We start from the raw sequence: 16282 nt of genomic DNA, 5'->3' as shown, positions 1-16282 counted from the left end.
TGAGCAACATGCAGACACAAGCATACTGTCTTCACTAATGAAAGGAAAATCCAATTACACAATTACAGCTCACACACAAAAAGATTGGCCTTAAAGATTTTTATGTTAGAGGGTATTAGAATTTACGTTAGAACGGAGGGCCTCTGGGTTTAAAAAAGTTTGCAGTGATAAAGCCAGCCTCGTTTTATGAGGTTTTATGTGGATGTGGAAGTGAAAAGTGAATTAATTTGCACAATAATGGGATGTGGTGACCTGGACGAGCTGAGCATCAGAACAGGTTGTGCTGCTGCGGTGTGAGACTAGTAGAGGGACATTCCTGGTGTGAGCCGACGTGCGTTCTGTTGCACAACCTTGTGCCGGCTGTTCTACACGTAGCAGAGCTTATCACAGCTGCCTGTAAATAAAGCTGTTTCTGTGGCCCATAATTGAACAGTGTACACTGGGCACTTGGCTGATCATCAGTGCTTGCTTGCTGAAGCTCTATGTGCATTTTAGGGGGTGCTTGCATTTAACTTGTAGGTCAAACAAAACACATTGCATAACTGAGTTGCAAGTACATGTCGGACTCACTGCTGTGATTTCGAATTAGCATACAGAACGACCATCTATTAGCCAAAGCCATATCAGGAATGCTAATGTCAAGGCATCTGAAGTCAAGATACCTTCACACACACTTTATATTGTAAAGTCAACGTCCAGGAACCCAGAGTTTGTGAAAGAAGGATCTCAGCATAATATTACTTGCCCGAGACAACATCCACCTACAAAACACACATAGCTCGGTAGTAAGGCTAAGATCACCCAAGTCACAAATTCTTTAGGTTATTGGGATAAGACACAACACAATAGAGATATGTGGTTGATGAGATCCCTAGCAAAATCCTGCCTTGGTGTTTTCAATCAAGCACAAGTCCTATGTCCTATGTTGTAATTGATTCAGAGTGAAACTACAACTCCCATCATGCCACGCGGGGGCGGATTTTTTTATTAAAAAAAGCGATCGGGAAGTCCCGACAAAATCAAACACACTTTCATTTTCACTTTTTATGCTGAGTAACTGTCTGGATCTCCTCGTCAAACAAAACTACAGCAAAAGCCATCGTCCCTTGTATTTTGCACGGGTTTTCTGGTTGATTAACAGCAGAGCTTTGGAAGTTTGCTTATTTTGTGAAGCTGCTTCGCACTTAAGGCGAATTAATTTAACACGTCGTCGCGATGACTTCCATGGACATGAGCCCCGAATCTAAAAAGCAGGTAATGCTAAACGTGTATAAAAAGCGAGATCTGGTGTGAGTGCATCTGTCATTTTTACTACGACGATTTATGTCCATTTGCCAGGTGGATGGATTCTGCAAGAAGCTCACCAAGGAGGTAAACGGTCAACAAAACGAACAGCATTAACATCATTGCAAACGTTTCTAACGCACACGGCGCCTTCCTGCTGTTCTTTTTTTAAAGGCGGAGCACCTGCTCTCAACGTTCTTCCCGCAAAAGATCGCAGAAATGGACGCGCTGCTGCAGGTGCGAGCGAACGGACAGCCGTACACGTTTATAAAAGCGGCAACGAGTCTAATGTGTCTTTGCTGTGGGCTTCCAGTCTTCGCTCAGTCTGCAGGACCCGGCTGCTCTCAGGTCCCCCCTGGACATCCCCGTTCCAGACCCCGCGAAGGAGGAGCTGAAGAGGAAGAAGAAAGAAGAGGTAGTAAAGCGGCCAGTGTATTTATCATTCTCCATTCGTGAGGTCCCATCGAGTTTTGGGACATTTGGGTCAGCGGAATACCCTGAGATGTCAATTTCACAAGCGCGCATGCAACCCATACATTTACATTTACAACATTTATCAGACGCCCTTATCCAGAGCGACTTACAATCAGTAGTTACAGGGACTTGGAGCAACATAGGGTTAAGTGTCTTGCTCAGGGACACAATGGTAAGCAGGATTTGAACCTGGGTCTTCTGGTTCATAGGCGAGTGTGTTACCCACTAGGCTACTACCACCCTAACCAACATCGCATTTATGTCATTTCAACAGAAAGATGCCAAAGCGGGGAAGAAGGACAAGGACAGTGATAAGGAAGATGAGGACGGTAGGCCACATATGCACACACGTACTATTTAATCCAGCAAGTATTACAGAGTGTGGTGCATGTCAACCTTCGTTTATGACCTTTGACTCTCGACCCCTTACAATGCACCTATTTTTTTGCATCCTGATCCACCCTGTGGCATTTGGCACCAGCCCTTATCAAAAACACAGTTTTGGCTTGCGATTCTTTACCAGCGACAACAGTGTGGCAGTGGTTCACTCTTGCCTGGCCTACACATACCATTCATCTAAAAACTCTGTAGGCACAAGTTTCCTCCTTTCAATATAAGTGTAGAATACAACCTGTCAGTGTTTATCCAAATGTTTCTGAAAGAGGTAGGAGTCTACAAAGAGTCTGCATGATTTCTGTGTACTTTGAGGGATGGTGGGATCTGTGTGTCTGTGAATCATTGTATCTTAAATAAACCAAACATTAAGTAAAGGTGATAAATATGTTTGAACATAATTTTCCAGCTCCTCCTCCCTGTGGTCCCATAAGCTGCAATGAGAAATTAGAGACTCTGCTGAAGGAGATCAAGCCCCACATTCAGACCCTCAAGGAGAAACTGAACACGGTAAAGTAGCAGCACCGTTCTGTGCTTTGTCCTGATTCATGCTTTTAAGTGGGTCGAATTTATCCGTTTAGGGGTAATAGGTGAAATGTGCCTATTCTTGTTTTGGAGGACACTGTGTAACAAAGTTATTTGCTCCTTTTGTATCGTTGCTATTCTTTAGGTGTCCATGTGGGTGCAGCTACAGATTCCCAGGATTGAGGATGGGAATAACTTTGGTGTGGCCGTGCAGGTGTATAACCCATAAATAAATAATTCTGAGCCATGGTGTGGTTGTTTAACTGTGCTCTGTATACATGTTGACCCTTTATATTTTGCATATATTTATGCAGGAGAAGGTATTTGAGTTGCTGACTAACACTCGCACCAAAATCGAGGCGTTTCAGACACAGATCTCAAAGTAAGACCAACCATGAGCTACAATTATACAGATTTGTTCTAGAGTGGGATTTATTATAATTTTTTTTTATTATTTAAAGGTACTACAGCGAGAGGGGAGATGCTGTGGCCAAGGCCTCCAAACAGCCACATGTGGTAATGTGACTTAATATGTCACCTTAATGTATTATCTCAGTCCTTCTTAGACATGAAAGGCTTAGAGGAATTCACTTAGGGGTGATACCTCATCTCTTTGAACATCATTCATTGTTACTGACCATGTTTTATTGGTCAAAGCAGATTTAATGATGCTTTTTTTGAGATTTTTTTTTTTTTTAGAACAGCCACTCATAAATTGTAACATTTACATTGATGCTACAAATTTTATTGCAGGGAGATTACCGACAGCTTGTTCACGAGCTGGACCAGTACCAGTATTTTGAACTACGCATTGTGGTGTTGGAGATCCGCAACACATACGTAAGTTCACACACCTTCTGCACTTCACATTCGGCAGTGTTTTCCTGCATAAGACGCTTTCAACTGACTTTCAACTGACTCGCTGATGCCAGGCTGTGTTGTACGACATAATCAGCAAGAACTACGACAAAATCAAGAAACCCAGAGGAGACTGCAAGGCACTCATCTACTGAGCGACTGGTGCTGAACACTCCACACTCCACACACAGACAGGAATTGAAACATATCTTACTGGGTATCATCCGTAGAAGCTATTTGATCTTGTTATGTGGTCTGAACATGTTTCATTAAATGACAAATTATCTCTGCTGTTTCATTCAGTTTTAGAAAATAAAGTCGTAGTTGGTAAGGTGTGTGTTTTGCTGTTTTTTTTATTATTATTATTATTATTATTATTTGCAGTACCTGTTACGACAACAGAATAAATAATTTTTTGAGTCGGTCTTAGAATAGTACACACATTTCCTAAAACCCTTGCTTCTCATGAATTTCAGGTCTTAATAATAAATCTTATGTATGTTTTGCTGTCTCATTAGGGTTTTTAATAAGCTTGGAAAGTGCCACTTTGACAGAACGATAACTTCCTCTTCCCCCACATTTGCAAGAGAGACACTTTTTTTGTTTTTGGCTGTCACATGAGCACCTGCCCTTTTTCTGTAGCCTGTGACCGTGAACCCCGCCCAAGATAAGACAATGTGTGGAGTACATGCACATTGTTCTGGACCAACAATGGCCCTGTACCGTGCTGTATCCTGATTTCCCCGGGACAGAAAGACACACAGACATGCATATATAATGTGGAGAGTTGGTGCCCTCTGGCACCCACAACCCAAATATATGTAAGATGAGATAAGATAAACCTTTATTAGTCCCACAAGTGTGAAAGGGCATTTGTCATGGCAAAAAGTGGATAGAACAAAGTTAAGAGCAGCAACAAATAAATATGTATATGTATTTATCTACACAATGTACAATCGGTATCTACACCTGTACAATTGGTAACTTCCATGGTGTACCTGATGTGTGTTTGCGTGCCAGTGTGTGTTTGTTTGTCTGTGTGTGTGTGTGTGTGTGTGTGTGTGTGGCCAACTGTGAGGTCTTTGTTGTAGAGTCTGACAGTAGTTGGAAGAAATAATGAGTGAAAATATGATCAACAGTATCACACAAAAGTGAGTACACCCCTCACGTTTTTCATCTTCATTTTCACATCTTTCCCTGGGACAACACTGAAACTATGACACTTTCACACACTTTAGTCAGTGTGCACCTTGTATAACAGTGTATATTTGCTGTCCCCTAACAATACCTAAACACACTTTAATGTCTAACACACTACTAATGTCTAAACAGTCTAACACACTACTAAGGTCTAGAAGAGAAAAAAAAGCCCCTAAGTCAAAATGTCCAAATTGTGCCCAAATAGCCATTTTTCCTCCCCCGTGTCATGTGACCCATTAGTGTTAGAAGGTCTTGGATGTGAATGGGGGATTAAACTTGGTGCTGTCTCTCTCACACTCTCATACTGGTCACTGTTGTTCAACATGGTACCTCACAGCAAAGAATAGTTGCTCTTCATAAAGACCAAGGTTATAGCTGCAGGCTGACGTCCAAGGCAACATGGTGGTTTAACAGTACGGGTTAGTACTGAACAGTTAGGTCAGAACAGAACGGGACGATCTTGTGGCACCTTGGCGTTTCGGGATTTGAACCTTCTGATTACAGTTCCGCTTCCTTACCTGCTAGGCCACCACTGCCACAATGAGTGCTGAACATGAATGGCAACACGTACTGTGACATACTGAAGCAGAGCATGACCCCCTCCCTCCAGATGCTGGGGCACAGGGCAGCATTCCAACACGATAACAACAACATTTATTTCACACCTCCAATACGACCATTGCCAAACTGAGGGTAAAGGTTCTGGACTGGTCCAACATCTCTCCAGACCTGAACCTTATTGAGAACCTGTGGATGACATCATGGAGAAGTGGCGAATAGTGAAGCTTCGGTGAACTCCACGCCCAAGAGAGATAACGCATCACTGGAAAATAATGGTTGCCACAATATTTACGCTTCTGCAATATGGACAATTTCACTTAAATGTGTTCACTGTTATACAAGCTGTACAGTTACTACATTGAATCAAAGTGTCATGTTGTCAGTGTTTTCCCATGGAAAGACAAAATAAAATATTAACAGAAATGTATGTAGTATACTCAATTTTGTAAGATATTGTATTTCAGGTGAAATGTTATATGCACAGTGTGTATAATACAGCGTTCAAGTATATGAATATGTATTTGATAACTGAACCTCATGAGTCTTAAAACCACATTTTCTTGTTGAAATATGCTTCCATATTCCTGAAATTTTCAGTTTCCCTATTTTTATCGTGTTGCTCTCATTCTCTCTCTGTTCTGCCATCTGTAGCTCCATTTGCGAGCATGTGTAATGCATATTCCTTTCAACAACGATCTGGCTGTTGTATTTATGCATGATATCAAAAATATAAACTACTGTAACAGCAGTCGTAAAGCCAGAAAATGCAGGGAACATGATCTGTCGAGATTCAAATGAGTTTTAATCAATATTGTAAATCAACTTGAGTGAAGCGGAAACATGGCTAAACACACAAAGCCGCATACACTAAATTAATGTGTATGTACATCCATCCACACACACACACACACACACACACACACACACATTTAAACCCACCACCAAGTACTCTCACCTATGCTTATTACAACAGTCCACATTCAAACACTGGATTACAAAATCCATTTATGAACATTAAACATAGTATCAATAAAATATTTTACATTATTTTGCATTACCTTCATATTTCTTCCAATGAATGTCTACAATATTTCCCCCCAGTTATGTAGGCTACATTGTTTTTTTCTTTTTTTCTTAAAAAGCACCTGTTTTATTAACATCCTGTTGTCACAATACGTGGAACTACCTTAGGGGTCCTCAGACCAAGTGCTTGCTTTGAGTTTTATTATTAGTTTTATTAAATACAGATTCAATTTACATTTCCTTTTCCTGTTCTTTAGCCGTAACATACGGCCACTGAATTAACCAGCACCCAGCTGCTTCAACTGAGATGCTGCAACTACAAAAGAATAACCTTCCAACAAAACTATGCTGGAATTAGCCACAAAAAGAAAAAAAAGCATAAAAAGAGGTGACATCAAAGGTATAAGATTTCTTATGCACATTTGAAAACCAGCAATGACTCATATTTCCTTTAATTTTTTTCACTGTGAGCTTTGTCTTGTTAAATCGATTCATCGACAGTGATGGCACCTCCATCTTGCACGCTCAGCTTTTTAGTCCAGGCCTCATGTCCTCCTCGTTCACACTGCCCCTCTCTCTCCTCTCATCCAGTGGGTGGGTCTGTCTGTGCTCCCACAGCCGCACTGCTCCGTCCCACTAAGGGAGAAAGGGAGAAATAAAATCAGAATCCACTGATGAATTGGATGAATTTGACAATAGAGGAATATAATAGACTGATACAAGGGCTATAGTCTTATGTTTCTATGTGAAACCTGAGTCACTGTATGTTATATAATACTAGCAAGTAAGCCCCAAAACTGCCAGAGAATGTTATAGGTTAACATCTTTAACCAGTTGTGCTAATTTGATAGGAAATGGGGCAGTTTGTAAGATAATAAAATTTTTTATTATATCTGGAACAGAACAGACAGAAGGCCTTGTAACAATAAAAGTAAAACAACCATTTTCTAGGCTGTTTAGTGGGCAACACAAAGTTAGATGTGTTGTTTTTTTAAGAGTTATATATGGTTCAAATGGACAGATGAACAGATACTCACAGAGCAACTGACAATGTTGTCCTGGTATGGATGCCAGCTGACATCCCTCACACACGCATCATGGCCTGTGAGTCTGGACACTACACAACCAGTCAGCACGTCATAGACTGAAGAAAGAGAGCAATATATTCATTAATAGTTTTGGCGCCTTCAGTGAGAATGTTCATGAAAATAAAGAAAACACATTGAATGAGAAGCTGTGTCCAAACTTTTGGCCTGCACTGTATTTTATCAAGTATGAGAATTGACTCTCCAATCTCCAAATATCCAAAACACATAGGTGGCTAATGTTTTCATGAAAGAATGACTAATTGAGGAGGAAATGATGCAGATAAAGCGTCTCATGTAATTAAGATATTAGCTCTAAACTTGTGATTATGATTTTTCCGAAAGCACATACAGGCAACGATAGTGGCACATTTCTTCCCTTTAAAGGAACAAGCCAGTAATGTTCCTTGAGTGGCCCAGGCAAAGATGAGAGAAGAGCAGCTGGAATGCCTTACTTCATACACAACTACTCAGATCAAGCAGTCCTAACACACACTTACTGACAACTTTGCCAGTGGAACAGCCAGTGTAGATGAACTTCTGGCCGGTGCTGAACTCTGGGGAGAACCTGCAGCGGATGAGTGTGTGCAGGACACCATGGCCACGATATGTCATCACTGAGGTGTCGCCAGTAAGCTTGTGTCGCTTTAAAGCTGCAGGAGGGGTGAGTGCAGACATAAGTACAGACATTGTACATTTCCCACTTGTTGGACTAATAAAAGGTCATCTTATCTTATCTCTTTGTCACAGAAAATGGATATCCATAAATTCATACCAAAAAAGCTCTGTTGTTATACCCCCCCTCCGCACCACACACACACAAAAACATTTCCTTGGTTCCCACCTCTCTGGGGGACCTGCTGCCAGCGGTAGTCCCAGTTCTGCTGAGTCACTGCCAGGCGCGAGGCAGCCAGGCCCTCCTTAGGGGAGAACTTCCGCACATCCCACAGCTTTATGGACTGGTCTTTAGAATTGCTAATGAGATACCGAGCATCTCCCTATAAGAAAGATAGGTAAGGTGCATCTCAAAAGTAAGAATATTTAGAATTTTTCCTTTGTTTTATTTAATTAAAATGCGTTTAACCTAAAAATGTTTAAGTCTTCTTAGCTTCTGTCGTTAAATAATTTCTAGGTATTTTTCTTAATATTCTCAACGTAATGCAGGTAATATAACACACTGACCTATGAAGCAGATGACCACAAAGCAAGTCCCTGAGCAAGACACTTAACCCCGAGTGTGTCCAGGGGGACTGTGCCTGTAACTACTGATTGTAAATCGCTGTGGATTAGGGTGTGTGATAAATGCTCTAAATGTAAATGCTGTGTGTTTGACAGCAGTGATGACTGTCAACAATCACCAATATTCATATTAACAATAAAACTGCCACCTGTGTAAAATAGTTATATGTTAATAGGCTATGCTACAGAGTTGATGCTGGCCATAATTATGGAGAGAAAAAATATTTTCTGAGCTGGTACTGTAGTAAATCACTACAGAAGTACAATTGTTCAATTGTTCTGTACAGTGATGTACTGTATGTGCTCATAAAAACAGCTTCAGCAATCACAAAATCATACCCCAATTCTAATGCATAATTAAACAAATCTTGCCCCAAATTCATATATGTGTGCCTTACGTTCTTCTAATGTTGCAGCTAATATCCTGATTCCAATTTCATAAGTAAATACTGTTGCAGTATGCATTACTTTGCTGTGAATAAAAGTGATGCCGTCTCTGTGTCCAGCCAGCTGTCCGACGGGCTGAGGTCTGTCCTCTCTCAGAGTCCGTCTGTCCCACACTTTACACAGAGCATCGTCACTCCCCGAGAACAGCAGCTGGGATGAGCTGTCTGCAAATGCCACAGTGTTCACGTCATCCTCGTGAGCGTCAATCTAAGGAAGAGAGAACACCGGACAGTGAGTTTTGAGCAAAGACAATCGATGTACAGGGTTGTTTATAATATGGAAATGCCCATGTGCCATGTCAGAGCATGACCCTTTCAATTATAAAGCTGGGCAAGATCTGCAACAACACTAATTATCTGGAAAACAGGAAGAAGAAGTAGGACAAACTGGTCTAACGCTGGCAACACAATGGACTGGGCGTTCTTTGGTAAATAACCTTCATGCAATTACCAACAAAACACCAAAAACCCAATATAGAGCTGACCTTAAGTGTCCTTTTGTTCTGTTCACGGTCAAAGACATACAGGCAGCCATCGTTTGCTCTGATGGGGGGAAAAAACACAGAGGAAAAAAAAAAAAAAAAAAAAGTCATTGTAACAACTTCAGTCATCCTCAAACATTTGCTCCTATTGAAATAGAATCCTGTCTGGGAGCAAAAGGAATGCTGCCTTGCCTGGTTTTTCATCTACTCTTGTTTATACTGTAATTAATTTAGGCGCAGAAAGGACTGAAATAACTACTGGTTCCAATCATTCCAATTAATTAGTATACTCACCCTCCTAAAATTTCTTTTCCATCTGTGGAGGCTGCAAGAGAAAAGACACAGAACCTCCTTTCATCTGGACTGGAAGGAGAGAAAAAGAGAAGAAAATAAGAGGCCTTTCTTAATACAACATACATCACAAGGCAGAAATCAAGGCATCCAAGAAATGTCTTCTTTTAATATACAAAGTGTAATGAAACCAAGAAATACAAAATGTTATTTACGAGTTCCCCTAGCCGGGGAACCGTGTCACACGGGTCAGGTGGTCGGATCTGGAATTTGTCCCCTTAGATTACTTCCCCTTTCTCATGCTTTTTCCACCCAAAGAATTTCACACTCATGCCATAAAACATTATCTCCACCAACCATCATGGCTTCCAAACATAAAAAGCATTGCAGTTGCTTGGTGATTGGATGTAAAAACAAGCACAAATGTATTTTTGTGCTTTGTGCTTTTGGAAAGTAAAATGTACTTTGGAAAAGTAAAAAAAAAAAAAAATAATTTCTGGAAAAACACAGGCATGACTCCCTGACTGTGTCAAACATTGGTGAATGGTATTGATGACATCATTTCCACGAATGGCAATTCAACTTCTATAGGCCTCTCTCCTCCTCATTAGCACTTAAAGCTACACACACCAAAATGGCGGGTCTTATTGTGGGACTGGATAAAAGTGTCTGTAATTCTGTACCAAGGCTGAATTTTGGAAAGAGACTTCAGATACAGTATTAGGGGACCAATAAGACCGATATAAAGGCAAAAAAATATTAATTACATTAAATCTCTGTATCGCTTTTTGTAGCAGCGTACGTAATGGATGCTCGTGGTGATCTGCAGGTGAAGCTGTGCAATGTGAGTCTTTACCTGATTTCTTACTGCTAGTATGTACTATGAGGGTAACACTAACTTTAGGTCCAGAGCTGTGTGGGTTTCGCTGTCACCTTCAACACTGCACACATGGACTGTAAGTACAGAGTAAAAACAGGTGGACATTAGCAATCAATTCAGTTGGAACAAACTGTTGACGCAAATCACTTAAGTCATAATTGTATTGATAAAAATAGCTAATTACCATTGTCTAATGCCAACAACAAATTAATTACTTCAGCTTACACAAATGAAAAAGCAACCATCTGCAGAAGAATGTGAATCTACAGTTTAAACAAAGACTATTCAGAAAACAACTATTCAGAGACTATTCAAAATGTCTTCTCCAATATTAAATGTGAATGATCTAAAGGTTGTGAAAGCTTTGCGTGTGAAGGTGGCCCTGTCTTACTGTAGTCAGACCAGCTGGAGTAGAGGACACAGCGGGAGTCTGGAGTAAAGCACACATCGAGCACACTCCATCCGACATCCCGCGCCTTTACAGTCCGCTTCAGGGCAAAGCGGCCCCTGCTGGTGTCGTACAGACGAATGTTTTGATCTGAGGTGGCAGGTAGGAGTCAGACAAGAGCTTTGATTTATTACATTGCAAACGTTCATGTCTGCAAAGGAAGACTGTGCCACTGGAATGGTACAAGCAACTGTGTTGTTCTGGAAGACAATTATAGGCGCAAACCTTGGCATGCAGAAAGAAACATGTTTCCATCATCACTGTACACGCCACAGAAGGCTTTCTGCTGGTATGTCTCCTTGTGTGCAACATGGTTAGGCAGGAAACTATGAAAACAATGATACATTTTTGTTAAATGTACTAATAATGACTGTGTGTGTGTGTGTGTGTGTATATATATATATATTAGTACAGCAACACACAGTTGATAATTGTGTTAATGCACAGTCATAGGCTCAAAAACTCTTAAAAATACAGAGTAGCAGAGGGTGAACTCACTGTGAGCGAATGCGACTGCACTCTCCATGGGAAAAGCTGGAGCCTCTGCATCGACCCTGCTCCCTCTGCAATCAGAGACAGGACATCATAGGCCTGAGAGCCTGGCCTAAAACAGTGACGGTCTGCGTGTGTGCATTTGCTCTTCATGTTGGTGCACATTTCATCCATGTTCTCCAGTTTTCTCCCTTCATCCAGTGGAATGCACACTAGGTTCTAGCACCAGCGGCCCAGGTGAGCTAGTGTGTGCATCATTTAAAAACTCTCAAAACTCTCTAAATGGAGCACTATAAGGTTGATTTACACACAGATATTATCTCATTATTTAAACAGTGATATCATAGCTCACCTCCGTCAGCATGTGGGTGAAGCTGTGTTGGCTTTTCAAGCCAGATGAGGCAGTGGCCAGTAGGATCTGTGTCCGGATCTCACTCTTGTCCACATCCTGAGTGTCTGGCTGAGGGTCCACTGAGTGGCAATGTGTCATTGCAGGCAAAACCAGACAGAAAATGCAATTTAATTGGCAAAAGTGCAGGTTCCTACATAAAAAGGAGCAAGCGACAGCACACCCGTTTTACCAGGTGGGTTATATCGGTCCCCTAGTCGACCTTCCCAAGCACCATCACTGTCTTCATCAGAATCTGAATATGTCTGGACAAGCTGTAGACCTGTCGCTCCACTCCCATGGACCAGCCTCACCTGGCCCCTGTGCAATGACAATATGAAGACTATTAAAGCAAATCTGGTTATTAGTGTTGAGCATGTAGCAGTCCATATATGGCATTTAGCAGATGTCCTGATCTAACTCAGGGTTAAGTGTCTTGCTCAGGGAACCTGTGACCACTGTACCTTCTCAGTAGGTAAGCCAGCACTTGAGCTAAATCAACGTCTTCCTCAGCTGCTGACTGCCTCTCTGCTGTCCTGCGGCCTCTCTGGCTGGAGTTCTGGTTGGATTCTGATTCGGACTGGTCTGGGTTGCCGCTGGATCCCCGACCGGACATCCCAGAACTGGACTGTGAGCCCATAGACTATGAAGCTGAGGGAATAATAATTTTTAAATTAGTCAAATTCATACTGATGAGAGCATCTCAATTAGCTGAGCACTACAAGAGAAGAAATCATTAAAAAAAACATTTACTACATAATTTGAGACGTATTAGTATTAAAGCACGCAGACACCGACATTTTTATTTTGAACTGGAGTCTGTGCTGAACACAAAATATCATTAAACTTTTGTTTACAAAACGAAAATTTAAGATATAGGCGATCGTAAGTAATGACAACGCCCCAGAACTCACACTGCCCGTTGAGCTTCACGGCGCACATCTCGATCAAACCACCGCACATCTGCTTAAACGCATAACGTTGTAAACAAGTATATTACGCAAGGTATGATGCGTATTAAGATTAACGTAAACGATCCCGAAAAAAAATTGCGGTTTGGTAAATTACTACTGCTCCGATACATCCGACACACTTTGTTTGACGACGAAATATAAGGTAATTATCGTCACAGGTAACATGCTAGCTTGTTTGCTAAGGGACGACACAGATACAGTGGTAGCACCGCCTATGTTGCCAGATCCCGCGGTAGAGCCAGACAATCAACTCGGTGAAATCAAGTTTGTGATTTATGACCAGCGTTTTTGTGTGCCAGAATCGACTACCAAATACTGACATTTTGTCTTTTTTGTCACCCAGTGGCGAAAGAAAACAAATCTTAAACCAGTGTATAATATTCGCGTATAAAAAGCAAACCTGGCAACAACGAACACCGCCCGACGAACCAGGCAGTTCTCTGGCCACCTACCCCGTGCGAGTTGTTATGGGTTTTGACAGCTCTCTTATTGCCGCGTTTCTTCAGCCCTCCAAACCAAATGAGATGTTAATAACGTCTCCAGAGCGTCTGAAGTAACATCGTATGTGACCCTTTCGCGGCAACAGACTGTCAGTGATGTGTTATCCCAATATTCCTAACCCGTTCTTGTTCCGTGACGCGCCATGTTGTTTACTATTCGGAGCTCCTGTGCGTTTGACGTCAAATGACCAACTCTCGCGATAGTACGTTGGTCGGCGAAAAGTGGGCCACAGTAGTTAATTGGGCCGTCCCGAGAACATTTCGAAAAAGTTGAAAGGTTCGGTTAATGCAAAGTGAGTAATGTGAAACATGGCCAATATACCAGTTTTTAAGGTTTGTGGTCTTAAATACAAAACTGTTTTCTTGGCCGTTTTTATTACGTAGGTTAGGCGTTGCTCACAGTAGGTCATGTTGCGTTATCATCCTTTATTTCTGATTTCTATTGTGCAAAATCTAGTGTAGGTTAGCAGTAGAGCACGTTTATTGCAAAATAATATTGACAAGTCAACATTCTTTACAGGTTTATGCTGTTAATTTGGTGAAGTTTCCTCCCCGGTTCAGGAATGGAACAGTGACTACTCAAATATTATATACCCAAATATATATGCTAAATATATTATAAACAGCACAAGTATTACCAAATTTGCCAGTTAGCATAGTGCACTGGTAAATATAGTGCATGATATAAACAAGCCGTATGTCATTATAAATTATTGCTATTTTAAAATCAAGTCAATAATTCAGATGAACACCCTAATACATTTACATTTACCAGACACCCTTATCCAGAGCGACTTACAATCAGTAGTTACAGGGACAGTCCCCCCCTGGAGCAACTTAGGGTTAAGTGTCTTGCTCAAGGACACAATAGTAGTAAGTGGGGTTTGAACCTGGGTCAGCTGGTTCATAGGCAAGTGTGTTACCGACTAGGCTACTACCACTCATGTAATACGTCTAATTGTCTATTTGTAATTTGTCTAATATTTGACAAAAATGCATATTTTTTTTAAAACCACAATAGACCACCACGATAAACAATATAAAAGATGCATAGTACAAATTATAGGTCTAAATGACATCCTTGGTTATATCCTATCCTTTCATAATATATGAGCATTGAGCAGTTTTGCATAGTGATCTGGGCAGTATCTTTGGAGATAGACGTCCATTTTCCCTTGAACCCTCTGCTCACCAGTAAGTCCTGTAAAACCAGAGAATTAGACAAACAGTATAACTCATTGTCAGTTCCAGTAAGTTCCAAAAAGAGATACAAGTTACACAAAAACAAATTAATGTAAATCAGTTGATAGTTCCAAATGTCTGAACTGTCTTACCAAGTTTATTGGCAGTATCCTCTATTTTCCTGAGCGCAGCCTGGACATCATATCCTTCTGAAACAATAATTTCTATTTCACCCACACAATATCCAAAGTCGGCTTGGTCAAGATCGATGCGCACTTTGCCCTCATTTTCCTCATCCTGTAACAAAAACGAGCACCGCTGTGTGGTGAACTTAGCAAAGCAGCTGAGGTTCATCTCAATCAGCCATTTGTCTGAAATATCTGAGGCGGCGAGTTCACCATGGTCTCCTGCGGCCTTCCCAAATCCGCCCTTCACAAGTGCAGTCACCTCAGCTTTTATTCGGGGTACACTTGTGATTTCTCTGTATCTGGAGCACATTCCTTCGGCCCCATTCCCCTTGTGGATTCCCGAGCCCGTGGAGCATTTCAGCTCCCAGCAGCCATCCCTGCGTCGCAGCCAGAAATCTCTCAGGGTCAGGCTGAAGTCTGCAGTGTCAAAATACTGATCCTCAAACTGCCGCTGGCCTGCACAAACGGCTGCAGGGAGACACAGTACATTTACAGCATTTATCAGACGCCCTTATCCAGAGCGACTTACAATCAGCAGTTACAGGGACAGTCCCCCCTGGAGACACTCAGGGTTAAGTGTCTTGCTCAGGGACACAATGGTAGTAAGTGGGATTTGAACATGGGTCTTGTGGTTCAAAGGCGAATGTGTTACCCGCTAGGCTACTACCAACCGTACAACCTTTATGCACCAAACATATACAGTAAAGCTGTGTGTCTTACACACCTCCAACATCCTTTAACGTCTTCTGAATCTCTGGATCGCAGACAAATTTTCGTTCCACTTCCACACTCATTGCTCCTTTTGAGAAAGGGTCATCGATAAAAAAAAAACAGCCTAGATCTCTCAAAATGGGTGTGCAATCTCGTAATTAAGTGTCATTATTGACACATCAACTACATTTCAGTTTCTAACACTGATAATATAACCTACCAAGAAAGGCACCGGCCGTGGTTTATATCTACAACCAGGAGCCGATCTTCTAATGTGCAAAGCCACGTTAATGCGGTCCGAAAATTACTTATTTAAGTCATACATTAAAACGCATTACTACGCGACAAACGAGGATAAATCAAAACATAAGCTTGTCGCGCAGAAGAATCTCGGCACGGGGTCGAACCCTCCGCTCACGCCGCTCTGCTGCGTTGGACGCTGGGAGCTGTTTTAAAACAGGCACAGCCGCGGACAGCCCGACGCGCTCCTGCTCGTCGCGTTCGCACACCATTATGCGCAGGACGGCGCGCTTTCATGTGCATGTGTAGATTTGGAATTATTTACCCGCAACAAAACATATTTATTTTTATATATATGTTGCAATATCTTTGCACTCCGCTTTCCTTCGCTATTAAGCGTGCAGAACTAACCAACTGA

The 16282-nt window shown here is 41.6% G+C and overlaps 3 protein-coding genes across 5 annotated transcripts; 1 reads left to right on the top strand and 2 right to left on the bottom strand.

Annotated features, from left to right (window-relative positions):
- Positions 1-1009: 1009 nt before the first annotated feature.
- psme1 (proteasome activator subunit 1) lies at positions 1010-3869 on the top strand. The gene is made up of 11 exons (XM_028965829.1): positions 1010-1254; positions 1339-1371; positions 1459-1521; positions 1598-1699; positions 2033-2087; positions 2561-2661; positions 2822-2890; positions 2991-3058; positions 3138-3192; positions 3430-3516; positions 3609-3869. The coding sequence occupies exons 1-11, from the start codon at positions 1216-1218 to the stop codon at positions 3687-3689; spliced, it is 753 nt and encodes a 250-aa protein (XP_028821662.1). The 5' UTR covers positions 1010-1215; the 3' UTR covers positions 3690-3869.
- A 2207-nt stretch (positions 3870-6076) lies between these two features.
- On the bottom strand, positions 6077-13732 carry dcaf11 (ddb1 and cul4 associated factor 11). Of its 2 annotated transcripts, none has more exons than XM_028965818.1 (15): positions 13496-13732; positions 12534-12720; positions 12263-12390; positions 12034-12152; positions 11688-11752; positions 11415-11515; positions 11133-11279; positions 10761-10815; positions 9865-9933; positions 9574-9631; positions 9111-9296; positions 8248-8401; positions 7904-8056; positions 7356-7462; positions 6077-6954 (listed from the first exon to the last, which is right to left on the bottom strand). In XM_028965818.1, the coding sequence occupies exons 2-15, from the start codon at positions 12707-12709 to the stop codon at positions 6844-6846; spliced, it is 1629 nt and encodes a 542-aa protein (XP_028821651.1). In that variant the 5' UTR covers positions 12710-12720; positions 13496-13732; the 3' UTR covers positions 6077-6843. The 2 variants fall into 2 exon arrangements, with proteins under 2 accessions (XP_028821651.1, XP_028821652.1); XM_028965819.1 differs by lacking the exon at positions 13496-13732 and adding an exon at positions 12984-13251.
- A 217-nt stretch (positions 13733-13949) lies between these two features.
- thtpa (thiamine triphosphatase) lies at positions 13950-16099 on the bottom strand. 2 transcript variants are annotated; one of them, XM_028965832.1, is made up of 4 exons: positions 15845-16099; positions 15638-15709; positions 14878-15381; positions 13950-14744 (listed from the first exon to the last, which is right to left on the bottom strand). In XM_028965832.1, the coding sequence occupies exons 2-4, from the start codon at positions 15705-15707 to the stop codon at positions 14644-14646; spliced, it is 675 nt and encodes a 224-aa protein (XP_028821665.1). In that variant the 5' UTR covers positions 15708-15709; positions 15845-16099; the 3' UTR covers positions 13950-14643. The 2 variants fall into 2 exon arrangements, with proteins under 2 accessions (XP_028821665.1, XP_028821664.1); XM_028965831.1 differs by having other exon boundaries at positions 15638-15712; positions 15845-16098.
- Between the last annotated feature and the right edge of the window lie 183 nt (positions 16100-16282).

This window comes from Denticeps clupeoides, chromosome 2, assembly GCF_900700375.1.
Source record: "Denticeps clupeoides chromosome 2, fDenClu1.1, whole genome shotgun sequence".
Lineage (NCBI taxonomy): Eukaryota > Metazoa > Chordata > Actinopteri > Clupeiformes > Denticipitidae > Denticeps > Denticeps clupeoides.
Note: the sequence above shows the minus strand (reverse complement) of the source record. Positions and strands in the feature narration are given on the sequence as shown.

Excerpts from the sequence above, each read along its gene's own strand:
- psme1 (XM_028965829.1), top strand. The coding sequence starts at position 1,216 with ATGACTTCCATGGACATGAGCCCCGAATCTAAAAAGCAG. Across the intron at positions 2,891-2,990 it reads ACTTTGGTGTGGCCGTGCAG|GAGAAGGTATTTGAGTTGCT; the intron begins GTGTATAACCCA and ends ATATTTATGCAG. Across the intron at positions 3,059-3,137 it reads TTTCAGACACAGATCTCAAA|GTACTACAGCGAGAGGGGAG; the intron begins GTAAGACCAACC and ends TATTATTTAAAG.
- dcaf11 (XM_028965818.1), bottom strand. The coding sequence starts at position 12,709 with ATGGGCTCACAGTCCAGTTCTGGGATGTCCGGTCGGGGATCCAGCGGC. Across the intron at positions 11,516-11,687 it reads TGCAGTCGCATTCGCTCACA|TTTCCTGCCTAACCATGTTG; the intron begins GTGAGTTCACCC and ends TTGTTTTCATAG. Across the intron at positions 6,955-7,355 it reads ACAACATTGTCAGTTGCTCT|TGGGACGGAGCAGTGCGGCT; the intron begins GTGAGTATCTGT and ends TTTCTCCCTTAG.
- thtpa (XM_028965832.1), bottom strand. The coding sequence starts at position 15,707 with ATGAGTGTGGAAGTGGAACGAAAATTTGTCTGCGATCCAGAGATTCAG. Across the intron at positions 15,382-15,637 it reads GACGTTAAAGGATGTTGGAG|CCGTTTGTGCAGGCCAGCGG; the intron begins GTGTGTAAGACA and ends GTCTCCCTGCAG. Across the intron at positions 14,745-14,877 it reads GGATACTGCCAATAAACTTG|GACTTACTGGTGAGCAGAGG; the intron begins GTAAGACAGTTC and ends CTGGTTTTACAG.